The sequence below is a fragment of the Crinia signifera genome, chromosome 8 (assembly GCF_055691185.1).
Source record: "Crinia signifera chromosome 8, ASM5569118v1, whole genome shotgun sequence".
Taxonomy (NCBI): domain Eukaryota; kingdom Metazoa; phylum Chordata; class Amphibia; order Anura; family Myobatrachidae; genus Crinia; species Crinia signifera.
In genome coordinates this window covers 131291777-131313236 of record NC_139224.1, presented here as the reverse complement: position 1 = coordinate 131313236, position 21460 = coordinate 131291777, and the positions used below count along the sequence as shown (strand labels likewise).

General features: G+C 44.0%; 2 protein-coding genes across 2 annotated transcripts in view; one reads left to right on the top strand and one right to left on the bottom strand.

Moving 5' to 3' along the window:
• The first annotated feature begins 581 nt into the window (after nt 1–581).
• Nucleotides 582–14238, top strand: NPHS2 (NPHS2 stomatin family member, podocin). The gene is made up of 9 exons (XM_083158226.1): nt 582–828; nt 3201–3257; nt 4057–4160; nt 6799–6871; nt 8833–8915; nt 9729–9932; nt 11444–11499; nt 12514–12592; nt 12672–14238. The coding sequence occupies exons 1-9, from the start codon at nt 582–584 to the stop codon at nt 12933–12935; spliced, it is 1167 nt and encodes a 388-aa protein (XP_083014352.1). The 3' UTR covers nt 12936–14238.
• A 2180-nt stretch (nt 14239–16418) lies between these two features.
• Nucleotides 16419–21460, bottom strand: part of AXDND1 (axonemal dynein light chain domain containing 1) — a 59251-nt gene continuing 54209 nt past the window's right edge. The window contains exons 23-24 of the mRNA XM_083158090.1: nt 19065–19198; nt 16419–17009 (exon numbers count right to left, since the gene is read on the bottom strand). Coding sequence (XP_083014216.1) covers nt 16912–17009; nt 19065–19198 — 232 coding nt within the window. The 3' untranslated portion in view covers nt 16419–16911. The remainder of the gene's footprint in view (nt 17010–19064; nt 19199–21460) is intronic.

The window sequence follows — 21460 nt, the reverse complement described above, 5'->3', positions numbered from 1 at the left end:
TTTTCAATTCAATGGTTTAGAAATATACTATACTTTAACATAATATATAAAGGGCCTGATTCAGGTCTGGTCGCTAAGCAACATACATTCGCTGCTTAGGGAGCAGGCAAACACCGCTCACTGGGCGAGCAAACGCCCGCCGTCGCGTGAATGTCCGCGCTGGCATGCGAATGGGTGTGTACACTTACACCTTCATTTGCATGCAGATGTACCTGCGAAAAAAATCATTCAATGGTCGCCGACCATAGAATGTTTTTTCCCCATGCGCAAATAAAAGTCAGTCTTTCCATCGGGACGCTCAGCATTTTTCTAGGTGTTCCCACCTTTTTTGTGGGCATGCACAGGGGACCGAATCAGGCCCAAAGTGTGCACAATATGTTTCCTCACTTCCAGTAAAAAGCTGCCTAGTAATTAGTATTGATGAATCAACATTCCAAGAAGATATTTTGTGAAGACAAGAGGCTGGAAGGTATTTACACTGATTTAATTTGAATCACACCACTGTCTCTTCTCCCTGACACGTCCCACCTGCTGGAACCACATAAGTACACTGCTCTGCCCCCTCACTGTTCATCACAACGATGACGGAAAAGAGATCTCGCAGCTCTTCTCGAGAGCCTCCTCAGAAACAGAGGGACTCCACTGGTCAGGGTTCTAAGAGGGAAAAGAGAGGGAACCAAGGTTCTGGAAGATCCAGAAGTGGGAGACCAAGGGAACCCAGCAAGAACGATGTCAAAATTTCTGCTGTGGTTGATGTGGATGGTGTGGTGACTTCAGATGAGGAGACAGAAATTATGGCACTTCTGGAGAATGAACAGAGAAATGAAGGTAAGGACTTAATAACAAAAACGTTTAGTTTTCCTCAGACAGTTGTGTGTCACTGGGAAGAAACACCCAGGGCGAAATGTAATAGGGTGTTTTTTTTTTTCGTCAGAAAAAAATCGCACCAAATCGCACCTTTAAAAAATCGCGTTTTTTGACACAAATTCGCATATGTAATGAGATGCGAATTTGAGGCAAAAAAGTGTGATATGGTTCGTTTTCGGGAAATGCCCGAAAACGGCATATTTTGCGGAAAAAAACGCAAAAAAAAAAAAATCGCCTCCCATTACATTTCGCCCCCAGTGTTATCATAATCTAACTGCCCACATACCAGCAGGGCATGGAAATTATTGAGCAATTATTGTCTGACTGGTCATGCATCACAGTCAAAATGCATATGTGCCATGCTACATAAGTATTGTGACTCGCAGTTAGGATTTACTTCCAAAGTTTTTGACAGTCAGGGACCATTTGGGGTAGGTAACGGGGAGTGGCGGCAAGAACGAAGACATTTCTTAACCAATTTTATGTGTCTCAACCTACAAACTTCTACACACAAAACATCAGCACCTCCATGGTCATTCTGCGCTATAATAGGGTTATTAAGGGAGTTCACTATGAAAGGATCCATGACTGCCATTTTGTTTTGGATGCAGTTATGTCTCAATACAAATCCAGCCATCTGTGTCATCCGCATATGTCTGCTGTGTACTAGATCACAGGTGTACATTAGGGTACATCTCTGAATCAGGTCTATGGTTACTACATCTGATGATTTGTAATATTAAGGTGGCCAAACATCTAAAGATCGATTGTCAGATTGGCCGGTTGGAACCAACACCTTGTAATATCTGATTGACAGTTTTTGGTAGTTTTCCAGCATTTCAAAGCAAATGGTCAACTGTCATTTGCTCTCATCCATTACCAGGATTTTGTTCCAAACAGCCCAATCTGACAATCGATCGGTAGATGTTTGGCCACCTTTACTTTATATATAGCTAGGTATACCTTGTGTTATATATATAGACAATGCACACTGCATGGAATTTGCAATAACAGAACTTATGTTTAACATTCTTGTGCTGGCTTTTGTCAATGGCATTGGAAAAACAGAGGAAACGTTTACAGCAGGGAAGTTCAGCTTGGGATGCTCCAACTGCAGCGGAACAACATATCCCAGCATCAGTGGCGTATTTATAATGGTAATGGGTGCAATGTGATAGGTGCATACTGTCCCAGGGGATACATTGCACCCATTTTTTTTATACCCCTCTGGAGTCCCACGATGAAGGCAGCAGTGCTGCCGGAATCACCCAAAACATGGCTAAGGCACCATTTTTCGGAGTTCTGTGCATGCGCAGTAGAGTTTGAGCTCTCTAGAGCTTAGACTCTACTGCACTGTGCACTAGTGCGGCACTGCAGATGGGAGAGAGGAGGGGGCCAAACGGAGAAGGCTGCATACGCACCTCCTCCTCTCTTAAAGTTCCTCTGCCCAGTATGCTGTAATAGCTGTTACATGGTATGCTGGGATATGTAGTTCCAGAGCAGCTGGAGGGTTGCATGTTCAGTACCGCTGCTTTAAAGTACACAACCAATTGTCTGGGCTCAAATATTCAAATTCATATCTAAAGTACTGTCTGTATTTAAATGTCTCACACATTTTCCTAATTAAAACTAAATTTCCAAAGCAGTGTTTTTATAGACACTAAATTAGGATGGAAATATGAAAAAAGGATGCTAATGAGCTATTCGTTTTTTATGTTTATGGTCTCGTATTTTTTTTATTAGAGCACTTTACATGAGCACATCTGCAATCTCAATGCGTGTTTGGTCTTTGGTATTGTTATATTGAAAATCCAAGCTTACATGTTATTGAAGGAAACATAAAATGTAGTCTGTTTGTACCCTACAAGGGATGTAGTCAATAGGTCAACAGTGTCTAGGTTGACATTCAAAAGATTTACCAGAAAAGGGTGAACGTGTTCAAAAGGTTGACACAAACAAAAGGTCAACGTGAAAAAGGTTGACTTTTTTTACATTTTTTTCTTAAAAAAAAAAACTTTTTCATTCTTCACCATGCCAGTAGATGTGTAGAGGAATATAATAGTGTGCCTAGTGCAGGAAGCCATGCGAGAGGATGCGGTACGGTGTCCATGTCCACCTATAAAAACGTGGCTCTGATCTGTGCATAATTCAGGCAAACTCGCAATACAAACTTGCATGTAAATGAGTTTAACTAAAGAAAGATTACTACAGGTATAAAAAATTCTTATCCTTAGTCACTCACTAGATGCAGAAGCAAACTATGGATGAGTGCACACCAGTACAATTAAGAAGACCCTGTGTGATTATGTGCTTCTGTCTTTCTTTCCTGTCAGGGGTTCCGACAAAGGGGGATAATGAGAGCCATCAGCAGGTGCTCCTGTTCAGCTACAGTAAATAACAGTGATTACAGCAAATTACTGCCTTTGGCAAACTACTGCCTTTGAATCTGAAGAAACTGGGAGATTAGACATATAATGCAGCGCAGAAGGAGATTTATGACTGTAAAGGTAGCCTCCTGCAGGATGCAGAAGGTTAGGCAACTATGGTAAACATCAGAGATGTATGTAAACCATAGGGTTTATTCAGTGGCGTATCTTAAATGTTTGCGCCCCCCCACCTAAATTTTAGCAGCCCCCCCCCTACAGTTAACCCCTCCGCACAGTAAAGTTACCCCCCCCCCCTCCCCCAACCAGGCACCTTGTCTGTGGTCCCGGCTCCCTTGTCTGCTCCTGGCTCCAGCGTGACGGTGTCTAATGAAAACGGACCATCACAAAATGTCCACCCCATACAGCAGACAGTTTTCTGCTGTATGGGGGTGGATATTTTGTGATAGTCCATTTAGATTAGAAGCAGAAGCCAGGAGGGGACAGGGGAGCCGCGACCGCAGACAAATCTTCTGTAGGCCCCGAGCTCCGGCCACAGACGTGGCAGGTGAGCTCCTGGCAGGCGTCAGCGGCATTACAATAGCCCCGGAGACCTCCGGCGCTCACACCTACACAGCGCCTCCCCACCACCGCGGGGACTGTGTGGCTATTGTTACGCCACTGGGTTTACTTCCATCTCTTAATTAGGTGATTCGTTTCTTTAACTATGTAACAGAGCATGTATTGTATTGTACCACTGTATAATGTATGTCTCCATAGTTACTGTATGCCTATGCCTCATATCTGCAAATGTTCATGTTCTCAGTTGTGAAGGCTGCAGGTCTTCAAGTGTGCGAGGTACTGCTCATTGCCTGCTGTCTGCTGATGGTCATCCTTACCTTCCCACTCTCCATCTGGTTCTGTGTCAAGGTAAGAATTTCTCCCTGCTATTTCCATTAAGTAATGCTTTTATAGATTAATGGACCAAGGACAAATATCACATTAATGTGATAAGTCCAAATTTGATCTTTTCATAGCATGAGATAGGTTTATTATTATTTATTGATAAGGTAACATAAAATACTAATGATGGTAAACAAAGCAACATGATAACATACAGACGGGTACCCAATTAGCTGTGATCACGCTGTGGGAGCATGGATTAGTACTCACTGCTCATCGCCCAGCCATGCACACTCGCAGAGTTTGAGCACAGAGTAGCTCAGAACCTTAAAACTGAGCTAAAATTGCCTAGTGTGTATGGGCCTTAGGATTGCCCTTCACTGGTGATAAGGGGTCTAGCCCAAACCCTGAAACAGCACCATGGCCCTTATTCTGATCAGTGCGGCCGGATCTGAATATGCGGCCAGGACCGTGCGTCCTAAACCCCGCCTTCCATCCGGTTCGCCAACTCCGTCCGAACGCAGTAAGAAGCTGTCCGAACGGACCGCACGTGTATTTCTCATGAATACACCTCCTCCATCTCAGGGAACCTCCCCCATCATTCGATGGTCGCAGACCATCGAATGCAGGACCGAGTGGCTAGGCAGCTCCCGCAACCTGAGACCACACGGGCATTTTTCCGTGCAAAAGCAGGGATCTGGGCGGGCAGCTGACATCCGGCAATGTCATATGTCCACCCCCTACACGTGCGTCACGGCCGCATTACCATACGTACGCCCAACGTTTTCATGGGAACGCCCATGAAACGCGGGGTGTAAACATATGGTAATAAGCCCAAACAGCCCTTCACACCCCTCTCCACCCCCTGTTCGTAGTGTTCACATTTCATGCGGAATTTGGCCGTGCGTCCCGCTCGCACATGCGCAGAGACGCCCGTTTTTGCACATGCGCAGACACAAAACATCGGCGGCACGAACGCACGTGGATATTACCGCACCAACCAGAATAAGGGCCCATATTATTATCCCTCCTCCACCAAACGTCACAGTTGGTATATTGCAGTCAAGCCGTCTGCCAAACCCAGACTCACCCGTCTGACTGCCTAACAGAAAAGCGTGATTCGTCACTGCAGAGAACACGTTCCACTGCTCCACATTGCAGTGTCGGTGCGTGTTACACAACTCCATCCGACGCTTGGCATGGGATGATGTGAGGCTTGCATGCAGCCGCTCGGCCTTGGAAACTCCATTCATTTTAGCTCCCACTGTACAGTTTTTGTGCTTATATTACTGCTTGTGGGATTGCAGGACTCTTCAGCTATGGAATCGGCAGAGCATGATTTTACATGGTCCTCTGTTTCGTCCTAAACAGTTCTCATTTTTAATAATATTACTTACAGTGGATCATGGTGTATCCAGCAGAGATGAGATTTCGCAAACCATTTTTTTGCAAAGGTGGTATCCTATCTCACGCTTGTCACTAAGGCAAGGAAAAAATACCACTAGGCGCCTTATGTACACTCAAGAGAACATTTAATAACAATTTAATAAATCACAATAAAAACAATTAATTGCATGCATGCAGATTAAACCTAAAAATCAGGGATATATAATCCCAAAAGTGCAACAAATTAATTGATTTTGTAGCAAACAAAGTAACTTGCTGTTAAACCCTGGTATAGGGAGAATGTCCCATCAGTGCGCAATCAGATGGTATAGCATCACATTGGGATTATTTGTATTCCACTTTTGAAACCCCCAGTGAGGTAACTGAAGTGCTCAGCTGTTTTTATGTATAGCGTCCCAGGTCTGGGGAAAGAATAACAGTCACAGATGCGGTACTTACTGCTTCCCGCAGTTGATTTTGGTCCGTGGCTTTATGACACTGCCCAGCAGGGCGCCTCCTGTATGTTGTGCGGGGTCCGATGACACCTCGCGGCGCCCGCTTACTGCACGCCAGATTGCTGTATTGCGGAAGGGAAGCAGGTGTTAGATTAAGCTGATCACAGCTGCTGCGTCCTCTCCGGTATCCGGGATAATGGCCGGGCTGTGTGGCCACTCTGCCGATGTTGCCAAGGTGGGAATGGGACGTTTTAACAATTTGCTGAGTATTGATACGTCTCTCCAGTCCTCAATCCTCAGTAGTGGGTATATATTAGAGTCCTCAAACACATGTTTCGCCGCGCTCAGGGCGGCTTTTTCAATTCAGATTCTGAATTGAATTTATTGTGATTTATTGTGATTTATTAAATTGTTATTAAATGTTCTCTTGAGTGTACATAAGGCGCCTAGTGGTATTTTTTCCTTGTTTGTATTGAGGGCGGCACCCCTCAACCACAGGGCAGCCTCTGTACACGGCACACCACAACCAGCCCCTAGCGCTCATACTTTGTTTTGTTATTGCTTGTCACTAAGGGCCTGATTCAGGCCTGTTCGCTAGGCTGTGTGTGTTCACCGGGAGGATACATGCACTGCTGTATAATTGCGTTCAGTGTCTTCCCTCAGTGACCACTTGTGTTTGTTTAGCATTGGAGGCGAGTCCTGAGATTCATGGATTTGTGTGCTGTGCACCCTGCACCCAGATTAAACAGGGACTATAGCATACACAAAGGGTTTAGGAAGATGCACTTTCATCCTTATTTTTAAATGTTTCTTTGGTATTTCAGATTGTTCGTGAATATGAGCGTGCTGTTATATTTCGTCTGGGACGTCTTCTGCCAGGACGGGCCAGAGGACCTGGTAATAAAGACCAGTTATCTCTATTGAATAGAATGGACCACCAATGTTTAACTCAGTACTTTGTGGCCACAGAGATTGCCTGGGCTTGTCTGGGTGGACTGACCAGGAGCTGCTCACTCATTATTCAGAGCCTGATAGGATCATTGACAATATAGTCCATAGTAGTAAGTCACTGGAAGCCAGTGATCTACTAAAGCCCCAAACACACTACCCGACCCGGCCGGTGCAGTTAACAATATCGGATGCAGGCGGACAATATTGGCCCTTATTCAGATCTGATCGCAGTACAGGTTTGTCCTCAAAATGGTGGGGCACTGCAGGTGGGGCAGATGTAACATGTGCAGAGAGAGTTAAATTTGGCTGGGGGGTGTTGAAACTGAAATCTGAACTGCAGTGTAAAAATAATACAGCCAGTATTTACCCTGCACAGAAACAAAATAACTCACACAAATCTAACTCTCTCTATACATGTTACGGTACTTGTGTATTTTGGCGGCGCCCATCGCATCGCATACCATAACGCATACGATGGTATGCGATGCGACGCGATATCGTACGATAGTGCACGATGGCATACAATTTTGAAATTGTATGCCATTGTACATGGCATACAATGCCATACGATGCGATGCGATTAAACATTGTATAAGCACCCTAATGGGTGCTTATACAATGTTAAGCACCCAAATGGGTGCTTACAATGTTAAATGCACCCCCACGCCACCCCCCCACTATAAACATGAACCCGAAGCGTGGCGAGCGCAGCGAGCCCGTGAGGGGCGGCGGTACGCGTCCTACGACCTTTTCATACCCCCACTATCCACGTCGGCGTGGAGTTGAGAATAGAATAGTGTGGCGAGCGCACCGAGCCCGAAGCGTGGCGAGCGTAGCGAGCCCCGCGAGGGGACGCGGATACCTGTGAAGCCCGCGAAGGGACGCGTTTACCTGTGAAGGTATCCGCGTCCGCTCGCCACGCTTCGGGCTCGGTGGCTCGCCACACTATTCTATTCTCAACTCCACGCCGACGTGGATAGTGGGGGTATGAAAAGGTCGTAGGACGCGTACCACCGCCCCTCGCGCGCTCGCTGCGCTCGCCACGCTTCGGGTTCACGTTTATAGTGGGGGGTGGCGTGGGGGTGCATTTAACATTGTAAGCACCCATTTGGGTGCTCAAAAGCACCCTTTAGGGTGCTTATACGATTTTTGGTCGTATAGGGGCTCAAAATCGCGTCGCATCGCATCGTATCGTATGCCATCGGGTGCATGGCATGCGATCTGTTCGTCGTACGACGGACATCGGGGGCGCCGCCAAAATACACAAGTACCCATGTTACATCTACCCACCTGCAGTGCACATGGTTTTGCCCATTTTGAGAACAAATATGTACTGCGTTCAGATCTGAATAAGGGCCATTGTGCGTACACACTTGCCACCGCAACAGGAAGCGGTTAACATCTAGGTAGGATAGGATGCTGGCAGTCACAAGACTGGTGCCAATATCCTGACATCGATGAGGATGCCGGCTCCCTAATGTAAGTATGTGGGGCAGGTTAGTGCTAGGCCAGGGAGGTAAGTTGTGGGGAAGAGATTAGGTTTAGGCACTGAAGAAGGGACTTAGGGTTAGGCTGCGTGGGGGTTAGATTTAGGCCAAGGACAGGGATGGTTAGGGTTAGGAACTTAAAAGGAGGGGTTAGGAGGGTGAGATGAAGCAATCTGCTGATAATCCTGTGTTGTTTCATGTTACATGTCACTAGCAGTCTCTCAGTTTATATTCACTGTATAGAAAGGCACATTTTTGTTATTTTCAGTGATGTCCCAAGTCCTAAATGCCCGATATAGAACTATTAGAGATTGTATTGATGTATGCAATAATGGGTCAATGGATTTACAGTGTATATCTGATAAACTATTACCAAACTCAGAACACAGTATGGATAGTTATTTCCTTATCTGTACACAGGACTCTTCTTTTATCTTCCCTGTTTGGACAAATGTCACAAAGTGGACTTCCGCATTAAGACCTTTGAGATTCCTTTTCACCAGGTAACTATACTGTTCACTGATATGTATCTTACAAAGGGTAATGTGAAGAAACATTCTCATTAATGCTAATTTATATACATTACTAGTCATATCGGCCTGTGCTAGACATATTGATGGATCTAATATGTGCACCGCGTATCAATGTAGGCAGGCCCTTCTTAAAACCATTGTGCAATGGGCCTCCTACCTGCCCACTCATGGGAATACATAAATAAAAACTGATAGCTTACATCTCCTGCACTTCCGTGCCATTTCCTCACGTGTTTCTTCACCAGCATGCTGACATCCATTTATGCCCCTTTCAGACCTCACTTTTTACCCGTCATTTTGCAATTTTTTTACCGTTTTAAAACAGTAATTTGTGCAGTCTGAAAGGTTCAGAGTGAATTTACCGGTTCTATTGAACTGGTATTTCTAAATGGTAATAAAGCAGGGTCCTACTCGTTTCAGACCCGTTTTTTTAATCCACTGTTTTCTATGGGTTAAAACGGGTTCAGTGTTGTGAAGGAACAAAAACGGCACTGAAATACCATTTAAAGACATGCAGTGTGAAAGGGGTATTAGCTGGCAGACCCGTTTTTAGAAACGTTTTAAAATACCTGGTCAAAGCCAGTTTTGGGGTCTGAAACAGCATTAGTGTTTGGCAGATGCCATGCAGCCCTTCTTACCACTGTTCAAAGGCTCCTAGACTTGTGAGGCCTTGGGCAGCTGCCCCAGTGTGCCCATATGTTAAGATGACCCTGCATGTAGCCACTTTTACCTGACTCACCATTACCTGCGTTATACTGTACTTCCTCTCCTTTCTTTTGATAGATTGTGACCAAAGACCTAGTTACCCTGGAGGTTGATGCAGTTTGTTACTATCGCCTAGAAAATGCTTCTCTGTTTTTGACCAGCGTGAGCAATATATCCAGTGCGCTGCAGCTACTGGTCCAGAGTACAACAAAGCGCATCCTGGCCCACAGAGCGTTCTTAGATATATTGCTGGAAAGAAAGAGCATCGGGGAAGAAGTGAAGGTTGGGATTACAATAAGAAATGACAGAGAACGTTTATCATATACAGTATTGTATTTCACTGCTTTGATACTGACTGCTTTATTTTTACACTGCAATATAGATCTCACTTTGAAGAAAACCCCCACCCAAATCTAATTCTCTCTGCACATGTTACATCTGCCCCACCTGCAGAGCACATGGTTTTGTCCAGCTAAGAAGGAAACTCTAAGAGTGAACTAGAATAAGGCCCTGTATGTTAATGTCACTGAACACAAGAGTATTTATGGTGACTGTAAAACAAAGGTTATCAAACTTGGTCTCTAGAAACCCACACAGTTCATGTTTTCCAGGTCACTTGTGTATTTTTAAAATGGGAAAGTTGGTGATACACATTGGGCCTTATTCTAGTTCACTCTTTCTGACAAATTCCTTCTTAGATGGACAAAACCATGTGCACTGCAGGTGGGGTAGATATTACTTGTGCAGAGAGAATTAGATTTGGGTGGGGTTTTACTTCAAAGTGAGATCTATATTGCAATGTAAAAATAAAGCAGCCAGTATTTACCCTGCACAGAAACAAAATACCTCACCCAAATCTAATTCTCTCTGCACATTGTACATCTGCCCCCTGTAGTGCACATGGTTTTGTCCATCTAAGAAGGATTTTGTCAGAAAGAGTGAACTAGAATAAGGCCCATTGTTTCTGCCGGGTGACCAGAAAATCGACTGTGTTTAAGGCCGAGAGTTACAAAAGTTCAAAGGGTTAAAAGGTCACAATGAAAATGGTCACTTTTTTTCGTCCTTTTCACAATGTCCGACCATTATGAGTGAAAATGTAGACCCTTGTGGGCACGCTTTGGTCACTGTGCCTTGGGCAATGTGCCCTGCTCTGGTACCTCTGCTCTTGGCACAGGTTACTATTAGCAGTCATAGTCCACGTACTGTAGATGGTAAATTAAGCAAAAGATAAAAATTCAACAAAAAAAAAGAACAACATTTGTGTTGAGCATTATCAGGCTGACCTTTTGAAGCGGTCGACCATTTGCACCTATGAACTTTTTACCTGACCACCTTTTGACCAAGTTGACCTTTCAACCATGTTGAACATACAGTATGGGGTGAAGGTACTGACTGTCTGACTAGATCACTAGACACCGTCTATCCACTTTTTCTTAGAAGAGCCAGTGCATTTTTCTCAAATGGACAAAACCATGCTGCACTGTAGGTGGGGCATACAGTATGTAACCTGTGCAGAGAGAGTTAGATTTGGGTGGGGTGTGTTGAAACTGAAATCCAAATTGCAGTGTAAAAATAAAGCAGCCAGTATTTACCCTGCACAGAAACAAAAAAAAACTCCACCAAATCTAACTCTCTCTGCACATGTTACATCAGCCCCACCTGCCACGCACATGGTCTTGCCCATATATGTCCTGCGATCAGGTCTAAATTGGCCCATAAGCCATTCCTAAATATCTGGCAAACATTAGTGATACATTTACCTGTGATACAACTGTTGGTTACCTTTTTTACAGGTAGCGCTTGATGCTGCGACTTGTCACTGGGGGATCAAAGTGGAAAGAACAGAAATGTAGGTATGAAATGAAAACCAACAAGAGAAAATCAATAGGATCAAATAGTCTCTTCTAGCTCCTTGGAGAATTAGCCTGCGATCCCCCCTTGAGCTGTCCAGGACATTTCCAGCTGCAGGATCGCATGCGGTCCTTTTGCATGTGATATATCGCATCTGCTCCCAGCCAAGCCTGCCCGGCATCCAAGAGATTGCTTGTCCAGCCAGTACGGCTCGCATGCTCCGCTTGCGGCCGCTAGCAGGAGTATTCATTCGATGGTCACTCACCATCGAATGATTTATCCTGCATTCGGCAATAAAAGTCAGTCTGAACTGACTTTTATTACAGCCACTATCTGCCCAAAAGGGGGCGGGCACTGACGTCATGTGACGTCAGCCTCGCCGCCCGAGCAGGCATTGGCCCGCCTGCATTCCTATTGGTATACCCATAAAATGCTGGGCATTCCCCTGATGCCACCGCTGCCTGCCCCCCTCCCTCTCCTCCGTGTGAATGCCCTGACGAGTGTGAGACTCGCTGAAAGCATTCATAAGACCCCCACCATCGTAATGGGGACAAATTTGGCCCCTTCCGAGCACACCTAAATCAGGCTGTTAATGTATGATTGCCATCACCTGTTTTAAACAGGTCAATTGATAAGAAAGATGTATCACATGAAGGCATACCTCCCAACTGTCCCGCTTTTCGCAGGAACGACCTGGTTTTTGAAGATGTGTGTGTGTGTGTGGGGGGGGCAGTTGGTAGTCCCCCCAGCCTGAAGGGGCGGACAATGGGGCCTGGCCAGAGGACGCAGCATTCCATGAGGCCACGCCCCTTTCCATAGGCCTAACCCCTTTTTCGGGAGTATCCCAATTATGGATACCCAGATGTTGGGAGGTGTGACCACAGGTGAGGGAAATTAAGAGGGAAGTTCAGAAATAGAGCATTCTGTCCCTCCTGGAGAGCGTCGTGTTGGAGGTATGGCAATGACTTACTTGAACACTAAATTAACAAAGTAACTCTGCTGTCCCCTGCAGTAAGGATGTGAAACTTCCAGAGGAGATTGTGAAGTCAATGGCGGTAGAGGCAGAAGCACAAAGAGTTTGCAAAGTTAAGGTAAGGACAATGAAAGGTAATTAACACCAATCCTGTCCGTTCCTCTATAGTCTAATATCTCTCTTTACATTTGGGACAGATACTTGCGGCTGAGTGTGAGAAAACAGTGTCAGAATCATTGAAACTGGCAGCTGAAACTTTATCCGGATCGCCTACCGCAGTGCAACTCCGTTATTTACACACACTGCAATGTATGACGTCTGAAAAACCATCCACTTTCCTACTGCCTTTACCCTTTGACCTTATGAACCTTAACACGAAAGTGCAGACGCCTAACCCAAACTCTGCTAAATCTGAACCTGGAGCAGATCAAGACACGAAGAAGGATTCCCCAATGTTGTAAATCAAACAACTACTGTAATTGCACTGAGAAAACAGTTTATGTCAAAGTAATATATGTGGTTAATATCACAATGTTGGGTCTGGTATGACTACAGTCGGGATTCTAACGGTTGTGTCTCTAACATCGAAATCCCAGCTGTCAGGAGCCCGACAGGGGGGAGCGCACCTATTCTATTCTCCCTCTATGGGGGTCGTGGAGGGAAAATAGCCCATGTAAGTCGGGATTCGGACTGTTGGGCTCCTGACAGTCTGGATTCCAATGTTGTAGAAACGATCGTCAGACTCCTGACTGTCGGGGAGTCATCTGGCACCCTACAATGTTAGCCTTGTTCCAGGATTTTGAATAAACCAATGACATTACATCCCCAGTTATAAAACTCTGTAGTGCCGATTCATACAACTTTTTTATTTAATTTCATAATCTTTTTGGCAGCCTTGTACAAAATTGAAGTCATGCAAGGTGGGATGTAATGCAGTCCGAGATCACCGGCCAAAACCATGCCCCTTTAAAAAAACGTCAGCATCCCTCACGCCCAGCGATCTCGGACTACATTACTTCCCGCCTCTAAATTTAAATGTTGTAGACACAGTTGCTATAATTTTTCAGATTCTGTCTATCATTTCTGCTAAAAAATGATTTGACAGAATATGATTGGCAACATCACTTCTTTTCATATTTAGAACCTTTAGTAAATTTGTGTGGTAGAGGGTGCTGAAATGTTCAGTTATTAAAGGCTAAGGTGACCACAGAGTGGTAACTAGCCTTTAAGTGGCCTCTGCCAGAAAGAGAATTGTCACCCTCTCCAATCCTTTTTTTTTTTTTAAATAGGGACATAGAGTGCATGCCCTTATGGGTAACAGGCAATTATGATCCCAGAGAAAGCCCATTCTACGATGCCCCTTCCCACATTATATTTATAGAATGCTACAAGAAAATGTACTTGGCCACACATCCTCTTTTATCATACCCAGGTTAAAAACTCATAACCTGTTACATTCCAGTAAAACACCCTACTCATTGAGCATTTTGAAAAGTAATAAAGGAAAATGTGACTGAATAACAAAGAGCTCTCGAGTTAAGTTTATAAATGTCATTAAAGGTATTAGTGAAAGAAGGGGAGGGGGAGGAAACGGGCAGTCAGGAGATGTCGGGCTTCAGAGGAGGAAAACTATAAGTGAAAGTAATTCAAATAGATAATTGGGACGTGTCAACAAGAGTCCCCTACCCTGCAGTGCTATGTGCAAGGCACATTTCGCTCCACCCTAGTTACGGCTCTGCATTACTATAATACAATAGCCATACATGGGAGTGAGGGATGCAGTCAAAATCCAGACAGTCAAAATCCCGAATGGGTCAAAATACCGACAAGGACAAAATCCAGACAAGGACAAAATCCCGACATTTAAAATCCCGACATGGTCAAAATCCCAACAGGGTCAAAATCCCGACATATACAATGTACAGGTGAAGTCTACATGACTTTCAGTCGAAAGGTGCGAGGTCGACATGGGTTTTTTCACTGTTTTTTGAACCGACATGTGCCGACAGGCGGTATTTCATGCCCTACCATCCACTAGGGCGTGGTGGGAGAATAAAATAGTGTGCCGAGCGCAGCGAGGCACCGTGCCCGAGGGGCTGCGGTTCACTTGCAACTGTGTCCATGTCGACTGTGTCGACATTCGGGTAAAAAACAGTGAAAAAAACCCATGTTGACTTCGCACCTGTCCACCGAAAGTCATGTAGACTGTTTCACTGTTGGGATTTTGACCCTGTTGGGATTTTGAATGTCGGGATTTTGTCCTTGTCAATATTTTGACCCATTCGGGATTTTGACTGTCGGGATTTCATACTTATGCTTCTCTGTACAGTTACTAGGAGATATAGCAGCTGTAAACAAAACAAACCAGTCTTTCTTCTTTTTGTACATACATTAGGTCTATGCGAGAAATCAAATAAACTCAAATCTGTTTTGACTTATTTTTTATTTGTTACAAAAATATATTTTGAGCCTACAATATTTTATTTTTACAGTACGTTGGACTTGAGTCTGAGACAAGTTTTAGTCTCTTTCCTGTATGCCTATGAGTTCTTAATTGTGAAATTAGTAAGGATAGAACAATACCATATGAGAATGCTCACAGCAGCACAAATTATTCCAGCAGATCTTACAGAGACAAGTCCACTCCTACGATTGGGCAAGCAATGGCAGAGCTATATGTAATACACTGTGATAGATGCAAGGAAGCAAAGATGAACAAACAGCCAATCAGCTCCTACCTGTCATGTTTCAAACCCAGCCTGTAACATGGCAGTTAGAAGCTGATTGGCTGGTTGTTTATCACTCCCCATGTTATCACTTTTTGAAGCTTGATACATCTGGCCCAAGGTGATAAATGCCAGGAACAATTAGTGACACGGAGATCTGTAGACTATCACCACCATCCAGATTGTCTATGGCACTGGTCCTTCTCAACCTCTGCACCAATCTTTAGCCTTCTCATTGGATTGACTGTGATAGTCACATGTCTTTATGGTGATGGAAAACATTTCAGCTTCTTTATGAATATTGAAGTTGCTGGTGTAGCGGACACTCTGAAATAGAGGTGCCCATACACGGTGTGATGTGTTGTAGGTGCATAGTGAACTGTACAATGGTGCTGTACAATTTGAACCTCAGTGCTATGCAATTATGCTATACAATGCTATGAGATTTTGCTATGCAATGCTATGAGATTTCAATTGTATGCCAATTGAACTGCATAAAATTAGAACAAAACTACATTATGTAATTAGTTCATATTGTACACAATGTGCAACAACAGTGATGCAATGCGATTTAGTACAAAAATGACTGCCTGCATATACTTTTTGTACTGCAATATTGTGTTTGCATTGCATCTCATCGCAAACCCTACAGAAACACGGTGCCATTTACACTACGGCCTTTTTTCAGATCTGATTGCAGTACAAATTTGTTTGGAAAATAGGCAAAACCATGTGCACTGCAGGTGGGGCAGATGTAACATGTGCAGAGAGAGTTAGATTTGGGTGCATTATTTTGTTTCTGTGCAGGGTAAATACTGGCTGCATAATTTTTACACTGCAATTTAGATTTCAATTTCAACACACCCCACCCATATTTAACTCTCTCTGCACATTTTACATCTGCCCCACCTGCAGCGCACATGGTTTTGCCCATTTTCCAAACAAATTTGTACTGCAATCAGATTTGAATAAGGGCCTACATGTGATGTGTTTTCAACTTAAAAGTTCAAAACACATACAATAACCGCACTGTGTATGGGCACCTTAAGAGATGAGAACCAACAGCGACAACTTCCAATCTGGGGTGAGATTTAATAGGATGAGAGATTCAGAAAGTGAGAGATTTGGTGAAAAATCTCCAGTTTTTTTAAAGTGGCAATCATTTACACGGCAAAATCAAAATGGTTTTGCAATGTAAATGATTGCCGCTTTAAAAAGACTGGAGATTTCTAACCAAATCTCTCACTTTCTGAATCTCTCCCCTGGTGTCTGTTAATGTCAGCGGAGCATGTAGAATAATTATCACATATTGCAATCAGGACAAACACAGCACAGCAAACAGGATTGCTATTGTTTCTTTGTATACATGAAAACCTTGTAAATAAACTAGATTTAAAGAAAAAAATGACAGCTAAATTAAAATGATTACATTCTTAGTTGGATTTAAATTAAGTAACTGGATTGAATTAAAAATAAATAAAAAAGAAACAGAAAAAGTCAGCTAAATACTTAAAAACATGATATTGCATTTTACAATCAGAACTGTATTGATGATGATGGCGATGAAGAAGAATTTCACACTGGATTACAGATTTCCAATACAAATTAAACTGCTGCTCTTCTTCAGTATCTGCACCAGTCAATGTGTACAATAGCATTATTTAAATAATTTATTACACCCACGGTACATACGAGAAGCGTAGTACTTGTGTTATTTGTGCTGTTTGGGTTTACTTGATTTGGGTCTCTTCTTGTGTGGGACTGGCAGGCTGATCTCTTCACTTGTAGCTTCTATGTGAATTGGAGTATCTAGGGAGAAATGGGCATATGTTTACATCATGCTTGGCCTGGAAACAGGTCTTAAGAAATAATAAAGGAACACAGGCATCCTAAATACAACACAAGCAGCCCTCTTTAATAACGGTATCACATTAGGTAAAGCAGTACAGCATCGCTCAGTATTTTTCAGTCATGTGATCTGTAATCAGGACCACTAAATGTAACTTGGTGGAGTTCCTAATTGACCGGTATGTTTAAATTGCCTTATTATTGTCTAAAGCAGGGGTCCTCAAACTATTTTGCTCTGGTACCCAATCAGACAAAAAAAAATAATAAAAATTACAGGACCCCAGCGAGTTACTGTAGAAGGTCTTCACATTACGGGTGAAATGTAATAGGATGAGAGATTCAGAAAGTGAGAGATTTGGTAAGAAATCTCTAGGTTTTTTTAAAGTGGCAATCATTTACACTTCAAAATCAAACTGGTTTTGCTTTAAAAAAAACCTGGAGATTTCTTACCAAATCTCTCACTTTCTGAATGTCTCATTTTATTACATTTCACCCCCCATGTGCAGTCAGCCGATAGCACATGCATGGCGGCATTGTGAATACACAAAATAATGCGAGTCTAAAATAACAGACAATGCAACAGATTTTTCAGACTCCTGGAATCAGTGACTGAGATTAGAAAAGTCATCAGCCTGATGGTCAGCAACATGGAGTCGCGACCCCATGCTGAGAAGGTCAGGACCCACAGAAATGAAAAATGGATTGGTTGATCTTGTACAAGATAATTGAATGAAATCAAATAAAATACATTATATGAAACAATATCAAAATAATTAAAATAAGATGTCCACAAAACAATAGGGAATCCAGAGAGTCTGTTCCTATGGTACCCCTAGATGGTTACGGATTCAGTGGAAATATAGTTACCCACAAATATAGTCCCACCTTTGGTAAAGCTACCTAGAGTAGCAGAACTCATCAGGACACCCACCTTCTCACATAGAACTCCGGATTGCAGTCTTAACTAACCCCTGGGATCAGCCAACAGGCCCTTGGGATCAGCCAACCATCTAACATTGGACATTCATGTACCATTTGGACAAAAAAGGCCGTTTCCATCTGCAGACTATTTCCACAACATCTCCGGTGGACTTTCGGTTATTTATGCCAGCATTGGGCTGACCACATGGACAAAAGTGGACACTGCACTGATCCATCCAAGGGTGGTAACTATATTTCCACTGACTCCTTTACCATCTAGGGGTACTACAGGAACGGATTCTCTTGGTTCCCTATTGTTTCGTGGGTGTCTTATTTTAATTATTTTGATATTAATTGTTTCATATAATGTACTTTATTTGATTTCATTAAATTATCTTGTAAAAGATCATCCAATCCATTTTTTTATTTCACTTTCCATCTATGCGCAGCTTACTTCTCTTGCTTATTTTATCTAGTTTTGTTGCTAACTACCCCGCTTTTCAACAGCTGCAAGAGATTCAACTCATATTTAGCGCCCCCAGTTCTGCCCATATAAGGGCCAGTACTACCTCTTTCTTTTTTAAACCCGACTACAGATGTAGTGCCCCTCTTCCTTGCATTCCATCACCAGCCCGCACCAGCCACCGGAAGGGGGCCCGCGCGCACAAGACTCTTGCGTGCCCCGTTCTGACGGAGCTCACGCCGCCTCCCCCACCGCTATCGCCGGTCCCCACTGCTGCCCCGAACCCCCCCTAACCCTGCCTGTTTCCCTGAAGCGGAGACGGGCAGGGTCACGCTGCCAAGCCGCCGAGTGACTGGGACATATTGTGATTCTGCATATATATATTACATTACTGCACAGAACTGTAGTGTGTTCTATACAGTGCATTGCTGTTCTGGTACAGTACCACTAGCAATATTTACTATACATATTTTTAAAAAGGCTGGCCACACCCCCTCTGGAGGTTGGTCACACCCCTATGTATGGGGACCTATCACTTCATTCCCCTGATGGGCCCTTCATGCCCCCAGTCTGACACTGTACTCATTATATAAAACATGTGTAATAAATGCAGGCTGAGTTTGTCAGCTCACCCTCCGGTTTCACACTGCTTTCATCAGACTGTGACTTCAGTTCCAGTTCCTGTATCCGCTGCATTGCTGCTTTCAGTTGCTCATCCAGATTCTCCGCTCTTTCTTCTGCTACTTGAGCTCTCATCTCTGTATGTCTGTGCAGGGAAAAATCACAGGGCTTGTCCAAATTTAAATACAATTATAATGGAAGAAATTTGGAATATACACATTTTTCCATTTTGTGGTAAAACTAAAAAGTAGTATTTCCTATTATGTCCTACAGTCAAGGACTACAGGTCCACCCTCTGCATATGGACCTGAAGTCCTTATGTGTGCATGCGGCCCTAACTGTCCATTGGAAGGTGCGCATTCACTTCACACCCAAAATGTACATTTTCTGAGGGGGGTCCTAGGAATGTGGAGAGGAAATGCATCTTATAATGTCTACATAGGGTGTCGATCATTAGGTCTACCAGCATAAGGTCAACAGTCAACGACAGTCAATAGGTCGACCACTATAAGTAAACAGGCACAATACTTCTGAGGAAGGGCCGGTTTGCCCCAAATTGCACTCAAGCTATTCACTGCCGCCGAACGGACCCTCCTATATTCCGGGGAGCCAGGATTGTTGGTTGTCACGCAGCTGCTGGTCGGTTAATGTAAGGTACCATATACAAGGTCTATCCCTCTGAATTGCTGACTAGGAGGACACCGGTGCCCCTTTTGCAGGCTATATGCTTTTAAATTCTTATCAATTGTGAGTGTATCCAACAAATCTTTTCTTTTCTGATCAAAGACCTATTGCACTAAGGGCGTGACTCTCTAAACTAAAAATGCAGTTAAAAACCATGTTATCTGGGTTTTTTTTGCATTTTGGGATGCTCTAAAGACGGGGGGGGGGGGGGGGGGGGGGCGGCCCAATAGAAGTCTATGGGCTTCTACCATGACCCACCCGCACATTTTATTAGAAATAGTGGTTTTAAATGATGTATTTGGATAGGTCTTAATTATGTTGATACATTGTAAGGAGATTTGTTTTTAACTATACAAAAATATCTTTCCTTTGAAATCAGGTCCATTTTGCCGGCAAAGGCGAAATAGCGGGCATCGCGTCGGTCGCGACCATTAACATGGCCCCCGACACGACCGACGCGATGCCCGCGATTTTTCCATAGGCTTCAATGTTTAAATAATTTTTAACATTGAAATCGGGAGCATCGCGTCGGTCTTGTGCCATTATAATGGCACAAGATGAGATGGACTTGATTAAGTCCATCTCACATAGGAAAAAATGTGAAATGGGCCAATATGACCCATTTCACATTATATATGGCCCCGTCGTCACCCCACGATTGACGCCAACCCGAAGCGCGGCGAGCGCAGCGAGCCCGTGAGGGGCGGCGGTGCGCGTCCTCCGACCTTTTCATGCGCTGCGCTCGCCACACTTTATATTCTCAACTCCACGCCGACGTGGATAGTAGGGGAATGAAAAGGTCGCGGGCTCACTGCGCTTCGGGTTGGCGTCAATCATGGCGTGGGGTTTAGGGTGTAAAATTGGGGGTCTAGGGAATATTTTACATTGAATCCAATGTAAAATCGGGTCCCAGAGACCCTATTCACATTTGAGTAAATTAAAAAATCGGGTCGGTCGCATCGCATGCGATTTGGTCGCATGCGATGCGACCGACGCGATTTTTCCGACACGACCACCCCGATGGAAATCGGGGTGGCCGTGCTAGAAAACAAGTACCCAGAAATGATGTCTACCACAAATAAAAAGTCAAGGTGTATAAAAAAAAATGGGTGTAAAAGAATGCACCTATACTCATATGCATATATGTTCACACCTCCTGGGAACAGGAATCTGAGGAGCGATGTCCGTATAAGATATTGGGGCAGATGTATTAAGCCTTAACAAGAGATAAATGCAAGGGTGATAAGGAGAGATAAACATCCAGCCAATCACATCCTAACTGCCATGTTACAGGCTGTGTTTGAAAAAAGTCAGTAAGGAGCTGATTGGCTGGACGTTCATCTCTCTTTATCACCCTTGCATTTATCTCTTGTTAAGGTTTAATACATCTGCCCCAGTGTTCCTTACTAGTCCCGATACGGTGGTTCTTCTCTCGAAGAAGCACCAAAGTGTTTTAACTCAAATGAGTGCATCGCCATGCTTTGGGCTCAGTGCCTCACTGCGCTTGGCACTCTATTATACTCTCCCGCCATGCCCTAGTGGATGGTAGGGTATTAAATACTGCCTGTTTTGGAAAACACATGTCGACCTTTTGACTGTAGCCCTTTCCCATTGTCGACCTAATGTTTGTGTCGACCTTCTGACTCCTGTCTACCTTAGTCATGTCAACTTATTAGTGGTCGCGACCTAGCAACCGTATCCCGGTATTTTGAGGCCAGATTTG